The sequence below is a fragment of the Colius striatus genome, chromosome 1 (genome assembly GCF_028858725.1).
Source record: "Colius striatus isolate bColStr4 chromosome 1, bColStr4.1.hap1, whole genome shotgun sequence".
Classification (NCBI taxonomy): domain Eukaryota; kingdom Metazoa; phylum Chordata; class Aves; order Coliiformes; family Coliidae; genus Colius; species Colius striatus.
Genome location: NC_084759.1, coordinates 167,519,464 through 167,537,974, shown reverse-complemented (window position 1 = coordinate 167,537,974; position 18,511 = coordinate 167,519,464). Strand labels below are relative to the sequence as shown.

The following is an 18,511-nucleotide window of genomic DNA, read 5'->3' as shown; positions in this document are numbered from 1 at the left end:
CCCCATATTCCTTTCCATTTTCAGTGTTAATAGTTCTCTAAGGTACAGATTATATCTTCCATTTCTCCCTTTTCAAGTCCTAGATACAGTTATAATTGAATAAAATTATAATTAACATATATAATGAATGTATTTCTGTATTTGGACATCATATTTTACCAAGATCTTCCTGCTGTCTCTTATCTTCTTAGGCTGTAAATTCATCCCTATCAATCATGCTAGTCTTCATGTTCAAGCTAAAGGTGCACTATGAGGGTAAATGCCACATTTTTTAAACAGAGAATACAAGCATATTTAAGATTCTTAGAGCATCCCAGTTTCTTGCACTGTAAGAACTGAAACAAGCTTCCTATATTTTATTCCCTACTCAACTTTAGGTGCTGAAATCACATAGTTTTGTTTCTTTACAGTAAAAACATGGATGAAATTAATTACAAACACACACATAGACCTCTCCAAACACTCTCATGAAATACTGATGGATATCTGCTATTCAAAAATTCAGTTACCTCTTTTCTGGCTACCTTTATTGAAGCTTCTGGAGACTGATGGTGATCTTTTTGCTTTTCCACAACTGTCTGAGAATACTGTTTATATTCTTCCTTCACATCTGCTGCATACGGACAATATTTCAGTTTATATCTGTCTGCTGGGGATGGTAGATTTTCTGGTATCATCTTCTGCTCCAAATCAGAATGCTAAAGCAAAGAGTAATCAATATTAAAGTCTCTGGTTGATCTATTGAACAAAAACAGCATTACTATAAATCTCATACAGTATAACTTCTGAAACTTCATTACAATAGACTTCACATTAAGAAAACACACAAATGTGACTGAATATTCAGACTTAATTGTGTTCTTGCTATTCTACCATTTTTTAATCTAAAAAGTACAGGGACAGTTGGGTTTACATCACTTTTAAAGAGAAAAACCAAGATTCACTGGTTCTTCCCTATAAGATAATCAGATCACTGAAATGGGAATTCTGTCATTTGATTTTGAAAGGCTAAAAATGGGCCAATGGACTTTTTCAATCAGAAGTTCTAATATTCTTGGATTGCAGATGAGTGTTAGTACTGTGACTTTTTTCCCTAGAACAACATCAGCTGGAAAGGCTAAGTACCTTCCTAACTTTACATCCATTTCAATGCCCTACATAACAGAGGCTGGAGCAGTAGAAACATCAGCAATGACAGAAGGCCAAGACTCCATTCTTCTGTCTCTCCTTGAACAACAAACACCTTCAATGTTTAAGTGTCTTTCCTCCAATGCAAATAAAAGATGGCCTCATCTAGTATCTCTACCTGACACATCTCATATTTCAACAGCAGTTTAACAGTCCTGATCCAGAAAACTATTTTGCAAAACCCCAAGAGACTTATGATCTTGAAAGGGTAGCTTTCTCTTTTAAAAGAGGATCCACATCCCTTCAGTGGTTAATTCTTCAATGATAAGATTCCATTTAAATTATTCTTCCAAAAGTGACCTATTTTGCAAAGATTTACTTACATAGTCTGTTATTGAAGAAGCGGAAATATATCTCGCTAAAGGAATGCTCAGGGCACAAGAAGCAAGCAATGCAGCAAAAAGGCTGCTTAGAGGAATATATTAAAATATTTTAGAACTGCTTGAAAATCTTCTCCGCAAAAAAATGGGGGAAAAAAAAAGAGTCAAAGACAGAGAGAAGCGGAAAATAAAAGAAGTGAACAGAACATACAACCCCGCACGTTCAGCACTTCAGAGAATCATAGAATGGTAGGGGTTGTAAGAGACCTTTAGAGATCATCTAGTCCAACCCCCCTGCAGAAGCAGGTTCACCTAGATCAAGTCGCAGATGAACACGTCCAGGCAGATCTTGAAGACCTCCAAGGAAGGAGACTCCACACCCTCCCTGGGCAGCCTGTGCCACGGCTCCCTCACCCTCACAGTAAAACAGTTTTTTCTTATGTTTAAATGGAACTTTTTGTGTTCATCTGTCCATCTTAAGACATGCATAAATGCCTATGTTGGGCACACAGGTGTTCTGAGAAGCAGTACATTCTTAGTCCATGACTTAAAAAAATCAACTACTTTATGATTATAGGCTTTATTTAATTGTATTTTTTTTTAAAGTTGAGAGACCATTTAATTATATAGGGAAACAGATAAAATCATGTTCTTGGCAGATTCACCTTGAGCTCCAGTCAATTTGGATTCCTGCCCTACAAGTCACTACGTTATTTGTTTCAAGAAGGGTAGGTTACGTAGAAATTAATTAATAATTGTCTTTCCCCTCTAACTACACTTCTATTTTAAACACACTTATTAGAGTCTTAGGTTTACATAAGTTAAATATTTTTCGAAATAATAGATTTTTAAACAGTGTAGTTTCCAATTAATCAAGAAAAAAGATATAATTGGTAATTTAGGATATTTCCTGCACCCTAACCAAATGAAAATGAACTAGTACTAGGAGAATTTTTACTATGACTATATATGGTGCACATATAGAAAATAATAATGTAGGTAGCTCTCTTTCTGAGTCAGTTTAAAACTCTAGATATAGGGACTACAATAGAAGACTATTGTTTGCAGTATTTCAGTATTTTCCCTTTAATTATCACATTTGAAACACTCAGAATACAGGCAGAATGACAGCATAGTAAAATAGTCTCTCCAATAAAAAAATAGTCTCTTCCTGTCACAAAAGTTAAAACATGTTACGTTTTCTGATCATATACTGTCATACTCTACTAGTGAATTGCTAATGTTATTTTGTCAGTGTATATTTTTTTCAGCTACTTTACCTCTATTTTCTTCTGACAAGACTTTCTAGACACCTGTTTAAACTAAAGGAAAAAAAAAATTAAATATGTACCATGATAAAAAATTGTCTCACTCATTAGTTCAAATCTAATTCAGATATAAGTGTTCAGAGAAAAACGTCTGCATTCAGGAAACTGTAATAACTGAGTAAGTAAATTTATTTTTTAAATTGTGATAGCAGGTATTGATCCTGAACAGTGCTGTATTGTACTATAAACCATAATGTTAGCATTTATACTACTTATTTTCCTTATAAAATATCTAAGATTGGCGGTAATTAAGTTTTTTTAGTCATCCAGGGAAAAAAAAAATACACTCATATGTGATCAGGAAATTTTAAAAGTAGAAGTACTCTGACAAATTGAACATAATTCCAAAGTTAACATCGCAGTTCAGTTTTAAATATGTTTTAAAGATAAGACTCAAGAACAACCATATGAAATGGCTACACACAACTCCAAAAGTTTCCTTTTCACCAAATATAACTCTTCTTCCATCAAAATAATACTGTTCTCAAACTCGGGCTCTGGCTTCAATCATGCATTTAGTGCATATTTTATCTTTACTATTTTTCTAAGTTCCATTTTGTTTAGAAAGGTAAACCAAAGTTATATGCACCTCAGAAATATTACATTTTTGAGTTGCTTTGACAAATAGTTAGTAAATCTAGCTACTAATATATGTCTTAAAAAATGAGTACAATTAAAAGGATGAACATATCAATCAACAATGAAGAGTTAAGTTATAAAAGAAGATAAGATTTTTTAAATAGTCTAAACGTTTCTCAGTAAAAAGTACTTTGCCAAAAATATTTTTGGCCAATAGCACTTGGATATATTAATTCAACCAAAAGAAAAAAGACAACTTGTATAATAAAGCTAAATTGTTTTGCTAAATTGCTGCTAAAGGGGCATACTTTAAAGATACTTGTAGTGACAGACTAACCTGTTGAGCCTGGTGATGCTGTGCATATGGTGTTTGTAATGTCACTCTCCTATCCGAAGATGCATCTAGAGGGCATGTATGATGGTAACTTCCACTATATGGTATGTAAGAGACCCCATCCTAAAATTATAGAAAAAAAATAAAGGACAAGATCATAATTATTTTCTATTCAGAGTGATGTTTTTACAAACTCCTGCAACAAATGAATTCTAAAAACTATTCAAGACAGAATCAATTTATAATTACCTCCTCATCAGAATCTCCCAGCCTTCCTAGATCTAGGCATGGCACCCTGCAAGAAGTTAAGACAATTTTATTGGCAGTATGTTCTCTTATGTTTCAATTGCAGTAAAAGTAGACTGCCTAATAGTAGTTATTATTAGCTCTCTCCCCTCCTATAAATGGTTTCACTACAACTGGAGATGGCCTACTTGGCAAACCCCTCCTAGCCCTGCTTCAGATCAGAAATTGATTGCTGAGCTTCTCAGAGTACCCTGGCAGCTGCAAAGAACCTCCAAAAGCCCCTTCTTCACTCCCAGCAAATCCATCCTGGCTTCTCTTCATTCCCCAACAGGAGCTACTGCAACAAGACCATAAATCAGGGATTCCACATTCCTGTCTTCTACAGTAGGTCTGTGTCAACATTCCTCTATATTCAGCCACTAGAGAGTCAACAGGGAAACAGTAGCTCCTTGGGATGCCAACTTTGCAAACCTTTGAGAAGATATTAACAGAGTGGAAGCCAATTACACTTCAGTGATTTATCCTGCTTAAAGAAATGAAAACATTTTGAATTCAAAGCATCTCTGTGTCATCTGCCTTTACTCAAGGCATACTCCAGAGTACTGTGAATAAATCTTTTTAATATTTTACCACTAATAGAATCATAGAATGGTAGAGGTTGGAAGGGACCTTTAGAGATCATCTAGTCCAACTCCCCTGCAGAAGCGGGTTCACCTAGATCAGGTCGCATGGGAACATGTCCAGGTGGGTCTTGAAGACCTCCAAGGAAGGAGACTCCACAACCCCTCTGGGCAGCCTCTTTCCACTGCTCCCTCACCCTGCCAAACTCACTATAAAGTTTTAAATTTTATAAACACTGTACAAAATTTCCCATGGCTTGTAAAAGCCCTTCACAGTAGTTCTCTGCATATGTTACCTGCAAATAAGGCCAATAGTTAGAAAAAAGTTTTCTCTTTCTCCAGACTATTGTAACAAAAATATTCAAGACAGACTAGGTATAAATATGAAAGCTCTTGAGTACAACTCTACCATTAAGCTCAATCAAATGTTATCAATTTAATTCCAATGGAAATAATGCATGAAAAAATCTAGTCTAAATATAAATCACAGAAAATAAATCTATAATGACAAATTTTATGGAACAATGAGTTGCATATCAATACAAATACAAATGCATTGTGTTAATAATACACAATTAAATGAGCTGATCAGAAATAGAAGTAGACTTACTCTGGTGGGCGAGGACCACGAGAAGCCCGTGTCTCTGGTCTCCAGCCCTAAAGGAATGACATACTATTACATACCTACAGGGATTAAGGTTAAAATACATAGTTCTCTCTTTCAACTTCCCATGGAATTTTTAAAATCAATGCCTCAAAGTATCTGTCTGACATATTTGACTGAGATACTATTAAAGAAATGGTAAAACACAAAGTTCTGTTGAAAGTTCTTACAGATTGTGAGACTAAAAGATTGAATGTTCATCATGACAGAAAGACTTCCAGTCATTAAGAATCCAGATAATATCTCCATCAGCTATTAATTATGCATTAAAAATAATCCATGTTCCTGAGGCTTTGTATAATCACTGTTCATAAGGTTTTAGGTCACATCGTCCTTGTTGGTTGAGAACCAACCCCTCAGGCAACCTTAAACCAGAACAACAATACCTGCAGCTAGTTAGCTAGCTCATATGGAGCTAGCTCAGACCCCAGTGAAGCCTTAAAGTCATTTGGTCAATCTATCATCTCAGCTTTAGTGTAGCAGCACCTGATGATGACTAGGCAGCTTGAGTAATCACACTGTTTATTTTGCATAGCTGTGTACCACACGGATCTCCAAATTCAACTCTACCATCTACCCCACTATGGCTTTCTGAAAACAGCCAACAGCAAAACCTTAAGGAAGGCTGTGTGAACGGTGCAAGCACACAGTGACAATTCCACCAATCGGCCTCTCAGTCTAAAAAAAAATGTCGATGCTCTGAACCAGCATCATTGATTGTGCAGCTAAAAGCAGTCAGCATCACCGTCTGAACTGAGCAGACATCCTGTTTCCAGCGGTAGCCTAACACCTTTCATGATCTGAGAGCAGTCGGGAAACTGTAAGTCCTTTCTTGCCGTACACCGTTGTAGCCTGCTCCCGAAAAAAAGTTCACAGATCAGCAACACTACCCTCTAGTGCCTTGAAAAAAACGTGCTGAGGGTTTAAAAAAAAAAAATAAGAAAGAAGAGTTTCTCTCCAGGAAGGCTCCACATAATAAACACCACCACCTCGTGGTCAAATATAGAAAAACAACATTGAGAGCTCTTACACAATTGCATCTTAAGAGTAATGTTATACGCAACACATTGAATTGCACATGTAAATTTTCTGTACCCTTTCAATAGTGATAAGATAAAGGACATACCACATTCTGAATGTTAAAAGTCTTAATGTAATTGCGTTTTCAGAAGTCACTGAATCAGGAAGAAAACAAGTGAAAGTCATCCTGATGAGTGCCCACATTTAAACAGGCTGAAACACAAGTTTCAACCTAACTTTATGATTTATTATTTCAAGCCATAAAGAATTAGATGAACTAGGGAGGCTAAATTTGGAACCTGAAGGGCATAAGAGCAAGCAGAAGATAAGGGGTGAGCAATTACAGAAACATAGGCATTTCTTTTCAACCATAATTGGCCCAAATGCTGTTGCTGTATACAGGTACTTCCTTCTCAAAAGATTGGTTAAAAGGTAACTAATTGGTTAAAAGATTACATTATAAAACCGATGCACTATCATTCATAAAAGATCCTTTTCATTGCAAATCAAACAAAAAAGGAAAACAGCAGCTTGGCAGTCAAATTACAAGAATTACTAAGGTGGTCATCCAACAAATAAGGAAAATAAATAGGTACTAAGAGAAGAGTACCAATTAACTTTATTTCACAGACACAAAGTCTGAAGCATCTGTGGGAAAAATCAATGGTTATTAAGAACATTAATAACTTACCTCAGCTGTAACAAAAAACAATGGCCCTCAGAATCCAACATCATATCTGTACTGATCACACTTTCAAAAGTTATCCTGAAAGTTTCTGCTACAGTGTTTTTGTGGGGATTGCACAACTACCTTATCTCAAAACAGAGACTATTAAGAATACCTGGAACACAAAATTCCTCTTCATATGAAATGCAGAGAACTGAGATCCATTTTACATATCAACAAGAAATCATGCCTTTTGAAGTTTTGTTTTGGGGGTTGCCCTACTTTATTGCTATCTTGCAAAACACACCTGTTACCAGTTTCACCAACAGCCTGAGACAGCACGCAGTACAGATTCAAGCTTCCATAGCTCTTAATTGCAAGCTCTAGTTTGTCCTCGATTTCTCCACATCCCAGTTAAGTAGCCAGAATACCAGTTATTTTAGGACAGCAGAAATGCTCACTTTTAATTGAGAAGCAGTCAGCTTAAACTATCACTTTCTGACAAAAACAATTTCTTTAAAAGTTTCCTTCTCTCCAGAACATATTATAACCTCAAACTAAGAACCTTAAGTATGATTAAAATATTTGTCAAAATGTCAAAATAAGGAAGGAAAATAACCACAAGCTTTCGTTAACATACCTGACATTTCTTCTCCCTCGATGACAGCTGAGCCTGCCTTCGAGGGGATGCAACTCCTTTAATTTCCAAATCCATGCAAATTCAGTAACAGCCTTCAGAATAATCTGAAAAACCAAACCAACCAATTGAGGCTATTGAGAAAAACAATATCTGTTATTAATATTTCTGTTAAGTACTTCTGAAAAACAAGATTACTGCATAAGAAAGAATGTGTCCATCACCAACAATCTGCATATTTTTAGCAAGCTATGAAGCGTTTCTGGCTTCCCTATTTCAACTGCCTCTTAATTTCAGTCTTCATTTGCTAATGCTTAACCAGACTGCTGTTCAAATGTATGTCTTTGCCTCAAGTTTTAATCTCTTTTTCCCGTATACTTTCAATAACTTCTCATACCAGTATTATTAATGTGCTATCTTTTTGCACTCTATGGCTGCTGCCTGGTTCTCAACAATGTCATGGGATCAAGTATTTTCAGGAAGATTTGAGGGCCCTCCTGGCACACAGATGGCCTCAGAGATCACCAGAGCAATGTTTTATCACTAGGCTATCTCCTCTCTGCTGGTTCCTCCTTCCACTCAGCCAGTTTTGAACCAAAAGCCTATCATTTAGCTCCCAGAAATCAGGTACTCCATTTTTAAATCGCCATCCCCCAAAGCTGACCGCATTTCTACCCCTTAAGCGGGTTCTAAGTCCCCGGAATCCTTTCCTTTACCAAGCAGCAGCACAACTGCTCAGAAACGGCCACGGAGCTGCTCACCGATGGGACAGCCTTCCGGCCATCCCCCTCTTTCTGTGGGCACTTGAATTGCCGCTGCCTTCGCCCAGCCTCAAGGCTCTTACCGAAATGTGGGATCCTCCCAACTGATGGTGTAGGGGGAAGAGAGCGTCGTTGCACCTGTTAACACGCCAGAATAACTTTATCGCAAACAACAATACTATAAGCGGAGAAATTAGCTCTGCCAGTTCCACAGGAACGACGTATTTTTCCAGAGTGCGCTTGGGGCTGTACCCAGGAATGGCCGAGGCCTGGCCCGGTCTCACTGCCAGGCCGCTCGCAACCGACGGGCACGGCCCGCTGCCCCGCATCTCCATGGAAACCGCGGCCCGCCCCCGGCCCTCCCTGTCGCGGCCGCTGCAGCCCTGGCCGTCCGCCGCCGGAGGGCAGGAGCGGCCCCCGCCCTCGCCTCAGCCCGCCCTGGGGCCTTGCCGGGTACAAGAAGGCGGAGTTCGCACCAGAGGTTCGACAGATATCACCGCAGCTGAACGGGGAACACGAATACCTTGTTCCTCTCGCGGAAACACCATACCCTGATTAGGGCTGCAGGCCCGACCCAACCTCCCCGCGCTTCCCTGCTAAGGAAGCCGTGCACGCAGGCCTTGCACACATTCATGTACTCAACAAACCCTGGTAGCTGAAATTGGGGACATCTACACTGCTGAAAAAGAGCTCAGACAATGTTTGTAGCCGCAGCTGAGAAATACAGCAACTACCTTAAACGTAGCTCAAAGATTTGTGAGACAAAGGCTTCAAATAGCAGTGGCATCCAAAAAAGAGTGAACTGAAAGCCATGACACTGGCAATTAAAACTGCCCCGTGGCAGTGTGAGCCTGCAGGAAAGAACGGTACCAGCAACAACAGCTGAAGAACACACCTGCATTCACACCAGCTCTTGCAGCATGAGCAGTAGAGCCAGAAACAGCAAGCACCATGGCAGCACAGTAGCCTGGTTCCCTTTTCTTCATTCCCTCTGATCAAAGGCTTTGAAATTAGTTTCACTTCATTTTAAATAGCTTTATTAGTCATCTCAGAACACAGCCTCTACGCAATTACGATTTTTTTTTAAACAGCTTCAGTTTTCTTGAGTGAAAAAAATCTACATCAGTTATTAAAAAAAAAAAACAAAACAAAACACAAAACCAAAAAACCAACCAAAAATCCCCACAAATGGAGTCCAAGAACCAGGTCTTTTTATTCATTTTCTCTGTCTTGGGGAAAAATCTGCTGCCTATTGAATACTCCTGGCTTTTTGGTCAATCAGTTTTCCAAAGCTGGGTAAAATCTCACTTAGTGCCGTACCACTAATACACTAAGAATATATTTCTGGACGCTGCCCCTTCCAAGCCTGCAAGATCCATTTTTAGAATCACATGTACCATGTTTCTCCACAAGAATGAACAATTCATTTCATTTCACTGAGTGACACAGTAATAGATTGGATCCCTTGAACTACAGCATATTTCCTCCACAAAAACAAATCCATGTGTTATATTCCTGTAAGCATAAAGATGGCAAAAGAGTTCAGGCATTATAACTGGCCTACTTAAAAGCTATGCAATTACAAACCAGAAAATTAACAGCATTGTACTGTCAAGATCTACCTCTAATGTAGTTCCCGTCATTGAAGGGCAGCAGTTCCATAGGCATTTGCATTAAGTGAACAAAAAATTAGCAGAAAATCAAAGTATGGACCAAAATTATTCTGGCAAAGCCAAACAATTGCTTAACACCAAACTGTTAATACTGATGTATGAAAAAGTGTATTACAATGAAAGAAAAGGCTGAATTCTATCGTGTTTAATATGCAACAGGAGTATAATACGAATGGGTATCAGTCAATTATTAGGCAGCTCCTGAGTTTAACCAGTGACAGGTCAGGAAGAAGCTGATACAGTGTAATACACTCAGGTTTAAATTGACATACAAAGGCATCATTCCTGAGCAGACAGCAAGCTTAGACACAATTAATTTAAAAGTATCTGTGGCAAAATTTCTCTCCAAATACAGAAACTTGACTGTTAATGCATTTCTAGGCCTTAAACCATACTGCTTCTCATTCCCCTGCCAGAGACAAGTTTTCCACAAAGAGCTAAATTCATCAGTGCATGCTCTTTAATGAACTCCAGAAAGTCCCAGTTCAAGTGCCACCATGCTTACTAATTACAAAACATTTCTGAAGCATCTATTCTTCACAGTCTTAATTACAAGATATTCTAATATTTTAGTGAAGCATCAGATATAATTGCAGTGCATTATATACAGAGTACAGAAATACTTTTATAGGACAAAAATAAATAGAAAAAAATATATAAATGTCCTGAGTAAAATTCCACTGTCACGGAAGTCAGTTACAGAATAGCCTTAGATGTGAGCACAGGCAGTATTTCACCCCTCTTTTAAAGCATACAGCAGTGCACATAACTTCATTCAAAACAGTTTAAAGTGCATACAACATATAAAAAACTTATTTCATAAGCTTTTTAAAGTTTTACATATGAAGACTTCACTCATGTTTATTACGTCTCCTCAATCCCAGCTCTTCTGATTCAAAGGCATCACTGTTGATCATTTCTTGGTCTTCTACCACATCTGTCTCAAACTGATGCACTTCACATTCATCATATAATTCATGCTCTTCTATTTTGTAATCATTATCAACATCTTCAAGCAAATCTTCATTACTGTCATCTTCTCTGTCATCCATGTCCTTCTCTTGAGAGTGTTCAGCAAATGACTGAATGAGATCTTCAAGCTTCTCATTACAAACGTGGCTGAAATCTTGTAATTCACAAAAAAAAAGGAAAAAAAGTTTAAATTACTAGAAAAGCTCTAAATCTCAGGATTGGTTTAGAATACTTTTTACTTGTTTTCTCTCCTTAAGACTCAACTAATGCAAAAATTTCACAAACTTCGACTGAACCATTCTTAACATGTAAGATACCTCTTGCACCTCTTGGAAGTCTCCAGTTGAAACTAAGATACTTGGCAGCAAAATCTATGTTATGCATTATCCAGAGCCTCAGAAGTCCCCAACTGGGAATCCTCTGAGTAAGGTCAGTCCAATACTAACAGTCTGCTTAAGAACCAACATTCAAGAATCCTGTTTCAACAAAGCACAACGTGACTGTGTGTTCTCTCCTAGCTCCATGTCTTTTAGCAAGTATTCTTTTAAAAAATAATGATTTTTGAAAAAAATTAAGCTAGATACACCTCAAGCAGAAGAATGGTACTCCTCCAGAACAAAATTAATTCCATACATAACCTAAGATGCAGGAGCTAAATATTAGTATGGTAAAATCTGCTTTTTCTTCCAAAATACTTAGTTTTCTATCCTGCTTATTACTTAGTTATCCATCCTGATGGAAACCAAAATACCTTTCATATTGTTTTCTGATTTATCCAGTCCACTTTCTTTCATCAGTCGTCTAATTGATTGGAGCTGTGCCATTATTTCATCTTTCTGCTCACAAGCCAAAGCATTAACACTAGAAAAACAGACAGATGTCAATAGCTCAAAGATTACCTTGGAAATGAGTGTATAATAATAATGCACAAGATTGGAAAATTTCTTTCCATGGATAACTGCCATAGTTAAGTTAGCAACATGTTTAGGTGAAGGTTTTCTTTGGCAAGTGTCTCTTGAGAAGTGGGGGGCCCATCACATACACCCATTGAATAACCTAGTCTCTGAAATCTAACTCAGAGCCCCAATGGCCAGGGATGAATAATGACTACTGAAAGAAACAATTATTCAAAGTATTTTCTTTAGTACAACAATGCCTAAATACACAGCTTCACAGATCAGAGACTCTTCATTTATTTCAGACTTTTATTTACTCTCCTCTCCATCACTACTAGAAACTAGGTAGGCAAATTAGTGAGTGAATTTGCTGCTTAAGAGCTTCAGCATATATTAAGTTCAACATATACTGAAGGAACAATCATGAAATTCTGCCATGTTTTAAACTAGGCTTCATGAAGGATGTCAGTCTATACAAAATGGACCGCATGGATAGTATTTCTAGTAGATGAGTAAGGCCCTAGCTTAAGAATAGAATATCTCTAAAACTATAAGGAAGTTGTATTACTTTTTTCCATGTTATTGTATCACAGAGAAGTTATATTTGCCCTCTTTGTTCACATTTTTAGGAATTTCAATTTCCAGAAATCAATACTATCTCAGATGTTTTAGAAACACTCACCAGTTTGACAGTGGATCCAACTGAGTCAGTAAAGAATTTAACATTTTCTCTGTCTGTGCTAGGTGCTGTTCCAGTTCTAAAAGCTGATGCTCTAACAAAAAAACAAAAAAAGCAAAGGATGGGGGTGGTGCAGGAGGGAGACCACATTATAAGAGACATGTTTACAATACCAAAAGGATATTAAAGATTTTTGATTGTACAGATTCAAAAACAATAAGTTATTTTCTCTATAAAATTCTAGATTATGGAAAGGCAGTGGTAGGGGTAAGAGCAGAAGCCTTACTATGTGTGACCTGAAGTAGTTCTCACTCCATAACCCATTTCCAATACTGTCTGATCAGAGGACACCTTGCTAGAAACTGAGACAGAATGTGGCGCTCACCTTTCCTACCATTCCAAGACTTCCTGAGGTGTAAGTACTGCATTTATCTTAATATACTGTCATGAATTGCCCACTCACACCTCAAAAATATATTCAACATTTAATGTACTAGAGTTGAGAGGAGTAACTCTTCCAAAGATACTATTAAACTTTGAAGAAGTATGTGACATGCAAGGATGGTGAGTAGGCAGTGCAGCAAATCATTGCTGAACCTAATTACAGATCTGGTATACAGAGACACCAGAAGAGGCTGCTAGTTGTTTTACTAAAAATGTGTCTACACAAGGGGCACAAAAAGTATGAAAACAGCTCTGATGTGACGTAACTTTTTCTCCAAAGGAAAGCCCACTTCTTGGAACATGTAGGATAGGCTGAATCACACAGTCAAGAGTGCACTGTAGCATGAGGAAAAAGACGGTACCATTTATTCTGGCTCTTGTATAAGCAGTTAATGTTTTTGACAGGTCTCTAACTCATCCCAGAAGTTCAATAGTCTCTAGAATTATTTATCCACAGTGTTCCACTATCAATATAGTTCAATTCTAAAGCAGATCATTATAACCCTTTAAAATACCCTATTAATTCTAAAGAATATTATACCCTATTTAAACATTCTACTGCACTGAAGAAAATCCATCAGTCTCTTAAGACAGTGAGAAAAACATCAAATATTAAAAGGCAGACAACCATACTATATTGCTATAGCTGTTTTAAAGAATATTACCATCTGAAGTTTCCAGACAAACCTCTAACAAGTGTTTAGAACATAAACAACAATAACAAAGTGGTTTTCTGGAGGTTCCTAACTACACATAAGTAACTTAAGAGATTGTTCTCATTTACCTAGACTGCATTAACAAAAACATGTAGCTTGTTCCAGTAGAAAATAGGCATTTTTGGTGAACATATGCATTCTGAATGGGGTCTCTTACCTGTTTCTTTTGCCTTCTCCTCTGTACTTTTTTCTTTTTTGCAGAGATTTTCTTCACGTGACTTCATCTTTAATAAACGCAATTGTATTAGAAGACTTCAACATTATTTGTATATTAAAAATAAAAATGCATCTAGAGATCTACTGAAAGTAAATAACAATGGCAAAAATGTGCTGCATTAATGAAACTTCTTCTCTGTCATGCCTCCTTCCTATTTTAACTGACACTTCTGATTTTAAGCAACGACAACGTGACTGCCAGAAGTTATAACAGAAAGCAGTTGCAATTTCAACCCCAGTTCTCAAAAACTAACAGAAGTAACCTCCTAGGTTAATGGATCCAGTCTCCCACTATTAACTAGAAGTAAAAACTTCTTTAAAAGATGCTATTATAAAATGCTTACATTTCAATCCCACAAACACAAGTGTAAAGAGTTGTAACATCCAAAATATTGGGTTTATGCCACTTAAATCTTATTTGCAACCTAATTGAATTTATTTTTAAAACCAAACTGGCCAGCCTCTATGTTCATTTTGCTAAGCTGTTGCATTTTACTCACATAGGAGATGATATGAAACTGACTACAGAAATGAAGATGCTGTATCCAGTCCAGTTCAGTTTTAAGGCTCTTTTTCCCTGAAGGCAAGCAACAACATTCCAGGCATTGCAAGTGCTGCAATATCCCTTACTATAAATAATACATATCCAGACTGATATTTTTTCAAAAACCAAACAACTGGGCATGTGTTCTTCTTTCTTAATTCACTAATGGTAGAAAAGATACCATGTTGCATGGATAAAAGTCTATGTGAAAGCTGCACAACCAAATGAGAAGTCCAAATAAAAGGTCTACACTACTCACTACTCTATCAAATTGCTAATCTAAGACTACTATCAATCAATCTTATTCTGAAGAATGAAAAGGAAGTGAAATACTGATGAGGCTTAAGTTACAGCCTCAGGTAACAACACTGTTTAGGTTCTCAGATTCTTATTTGAGGTCATGGAGTGCAGGTGGTGTGGAGTGTAAGATTCTCACTTCTCTAAGTGTCTAAAAAAAAAAGATGAGTCAGAGGCCTTCTCTGGAATAACCAGGTATGTCATTATTTTAACTTTAGAGCTCACATTGAAAGTCAAACCAAACAAGGAATGGTATTTGGACAACCATATATGGGGACTCAGAACTGGGAAAAAAAAACTCCTCAAACCAGTTAAATTTCCTTCTAATTTCAATAATTGAGTGCTTTTTTATGACTTACCTTAAGAAATTTGTATGCTGCAAACACTCCCACTCCAAGAGCATACAACGGCATGAGGGTGAACGCTAACTCTCTGCCATTTCCTCTTGTTCTCTCACTCTTTCTTTCTTTTTCCATCGCATTTCTCATCTGCTGAATACTCTGATAAGCATTACTGTCAGAACTTCCTGGATTCAGGTGAACTTGATGAACTGTCTGAGGACTATCTTAAAAAATGGAGAGAAATGACAACAAAGTTAGAAGGGAAATTAAGAATCCAATTAGTTTTCTTCTGTGATCGTCTTTGCTCATCACTCTTTTAAGACAGTGCGCATAGCCCTGCACCCAAATAAAGTTAAAAATAAATACATTTTAAAATTCATGAATAGAATTCAAAGTTAGGTAGCAAGGACTCTCAAAGTAAGTTTCTACGCTTCCCTAAGATGCAAGCTTTCAATTTCTTCCTTCACAGCAACATTGGCATTTTCACAGTAAACCAAAGAAAGGTAGATGTAACAAGAAGCAACTTAAATCTTAAAGCATACTCAAGAGAAATTATTGGTAAAGCCATGAACAGTTATATATTAATATTTTCCTGTGTAACACAGGAGTTAAGTAGAAATTGTGTTGTGTAGTTTCAGAGAAAAAAATAATTGTCAAAATACACCAGTAGCGTGGCTGCTTTTGTTATTTTGAAGGTAAATTCGATATTATGCAGATATTCCTACAGGTTTAGAAGTGCTGTACCTCTCCAAATCAAATATTGAACAGGAAAAGCTACATAATAGCACAAAGATGCAACCTTGGAAGTCTGAAGTACTTTTGCATTTAATTTGCTTGCTAGAAGAGAGAGGAGATAAAAGAACAGTCAGTGTCATGGCTTGACTTAGGAATTAGCTTATTTGGTAGTTAAATCTGAGGCTCACAGGACACGCACATGAGAAATAGTGCTATCAGCTAAAGAATGCAGATGTTTGCAGAGACAGACAGCAGGTGACTAGGGGATTGCAAATTTTTACACTGATGTCTCAAATGACGGCTCAGATCTGTACATTCAAACCCCTTTGAACATCGAGTTTACCATAATTTATCAAAACTGAGCATGGGTAAAACGAGATTCCCATTCCATAAAAACTCCTAAACAAAAGATCATTATGCAAATTACTCCTTGTCAATTAATTCCAAAACAGTGGCACTTCAAGAATCTAAAGTAATGTAACTCAAGTGTGCAAGAGAGACTCACCATCAGGTATAGAAATAAATTAACATAATTATTAACATAATAAATAACTCCCAGTGAAACAACTGTTTGGCTACACCTTCTTCCAAAAACAGAGAAAAAGGAATCTAATTCTGCTAGTTATGACGGTGATAAGAGTAGTTTTCAGATTTCCAAGGATGACCCTGACTGTTGCAACGTTTACTCTCAGCCCTGCAGTCCAGTCACGTCAGGCACTACTCCATGTTCCTCCATACACCCCTGTTCAGTGCAACGCACACATCTGGAGTAGACCCTTTATCTGTATCAGAACTTGAAACTAAATTGGACAGTTAAAAATTAAACAGTTGATACAAGCAGAACTCATACTACCTTCATTATTTAACACAAGTTCAAGCAGATATTCTCAACACAAGCTGGTTTAGACTTACTAAAGCAGCACTAACTAATCTGGAAATTGCATTTTATCTTACAAACAATTTTCTCCTTTCAGATGTTTGTCATGGATTACTAGTTTTAAGTTTGCACTCACTATTTTCCCCTTACTTTCAATTCTATTTGTTTTTAATGTAAATGAGGAAATTTTCTAAGATCATAGAATGGTAGGGGTTGGAAGGGACCTTCAGAGATCATCTAGTTCAACCCTAATCACACAGATGAAAAGATTTCTACAGGTCATACAAATAAGAGCATTGTTAAGGGAAACATCACCTTCCTGGCCAAGAGGAGGGATGGTGAATCTTAACAGGCCAGTGCACTGCACAAAGTTTATCCCACAAGAAACAACAGAGTGAATTACTGGCCAAACACGAGAGAAGCAGCAGCCAAACACATGAGAACAGCTGTTCTGCCTGAAATTTGTTTTACACAATGCTGGGTCAATAAATCAGTAAAACCAGAGGCATGTGAACTATGTGTAAGGTTTGATTTTAAAAGAATTTCATCAGTACAAAATGACAGTTACCGTGAAAATTAAATGTAACCAAGCAAAACGGGCCAGGCTACAGCAACTTCAATATCAGCTGGGAAGCACATAGTAGCAGCTCAATTCTAACCTCTTCTGCCTTTGAAAGGTACTCCCAGGGAAAAGCACAGACAGTTAATTTAGAGGATTACAGAAATGATCTATCACTTGGTTTACAATGCTTTGGAAGGCATCGCCAATGAATCACAGAGCTACCTCAACAAAGCAGGCTATTTGTTGTTTTCAAAAATGAAACCAGCCCTTTGGACCTTAAGCTCAATTCTCAGCTGGTGTACACTGACACAGCTTGAAGTACATTTATACCACTCACACTTTAACAAGCTGTAAGCTCTTTGGCCCATTCAGCGATACCTTTTCTAAACAAGCACGCTGGATTCCTTCCAATAAACTACCTGACAAGTCTCATACAATTCTGTGCTAATGTTTACTAACAGTTACACTTGCCTTTCTTTTTGCAATCCTAACATGTACAGTGATTTTTTTCCTCTTGACACCTCACGGCTACCCATCTATTACAGTAATTAACTGCGCCCCCGCAGGCTTTATTCTTTAAACTGCTCCGATACACTGCGTTTGCAACAACTGGGTGTCACCTATATTTAAATTCATTTTCTTAGAGCAACACAAAAATCCGAACAGTTATGAAGTAGAGAAGCGGGACATAAGGGGGGCGGGCAGGGTGACGAGGAGCGGAGCTAGGAGTACTCAAACCAGCTCGGAGCCGTTTCGCAAGGCCTCCCCATTCGCAGCCCGTGTGAAACATCCAGCGGCCCCCGCCTGCCGAAACACAGCCCTCTGCGTTCCCTGGAGCTCCTCTCAAACCCGCCCGAGACAGGGCCCAGCTCCGAGCGGCTCTCACACGGAGCTCCCAACCGCGGCGCGGCCTCGGGCACCGCCCCGACTCCTACCTCTGCGGTGCTGACGGGGATCGTAATGGCCGGGGCTGGCCTTGCCGCCCTGCGGAGACCGGCCGGCCCGCCCGCCGCCGCTGCCTCCTCCTCCGAACATCCTGGGCATGACGACGAAGACGCAGAGCACCAGCACGACCGAGACCATCACCTGCTGCACCGCCGACAGCACCATGGCTGCCGCCGCCACCGAGCCGCCGCCCGGCGCGACGGAGAGGCTCCTCCCGAGGCCACACAGCGCCCCCCGGCGGGCTCCCGGC

The 18,511-nt window shown here is 38.2% G+C and overlaps 2 protein-coding genes across 4 annotated transcripts in view; both read right to left on the bottom strand.

The window, feature by feature from the left end:
• Positions 1-7,681, bottom strand: part of CAPS2 (calcyphosine 2) — a 29,976-nt gene extending 22,295 nt beyond the window's left edge. For 2 of the 3 annotated variants that reach the window (XM_061996370.1, XM_061996453.1), the window contains exons 1-5: positions 7,607-7,681; positions 5,226-5,272; positions 3,999-4,044; positions 3,753-3,872; positions 510-698 (exon numbers count right to left, since the gene is read on the bottom strand). In XM_061996370.1, coding sequence (XP_061852354.1) covers positions 510-698; positions 3,753-3,872; positions 3,999-4,044; positions 5,226-5,272; positions 7,607-7,681 — 477 coding nt within the window. Of the gene's footprint in view, positions 1-509; positions 699-2,788; positions 2,810-3,752; positions 3,873-3,998; positions 4,045-5,225; positions 5,273-7,606 lie in introns of those variants that run through there. The other variant, XM_010202065.2, reaches the window with a different exon arrangement.
• Positions 7,682-9,384: 1,703 nt separating this feature from the next.
• On the bottom strand, positions 9,385-18,468 carry CCDC107 (coiled-coil domain containing 107). Its single transcript, XM_061996242.1, has 6 exons — positions 18,252-18,468; positions 15,161-15,366; positions 13,902-13,968; positions 12,588-12,678; positions 11,761-11,870; positions 9,385-11,163 (listed from the first exon to the last, which is right to left on the bottom strand). Exons 1-6 carry the CDS (start codon positions 18,424-18,426, stop codon positions 10,889-10,891), a joined length of 924 nt encoding a protein of 307 aa, XP_061852226.1. The 5' UTR covers positions 18,427-18,468; the 3' UTR covers positions 9,385-10,888.
• Positions 18,469-18,511: the final 43 nt, after the last annotated feature.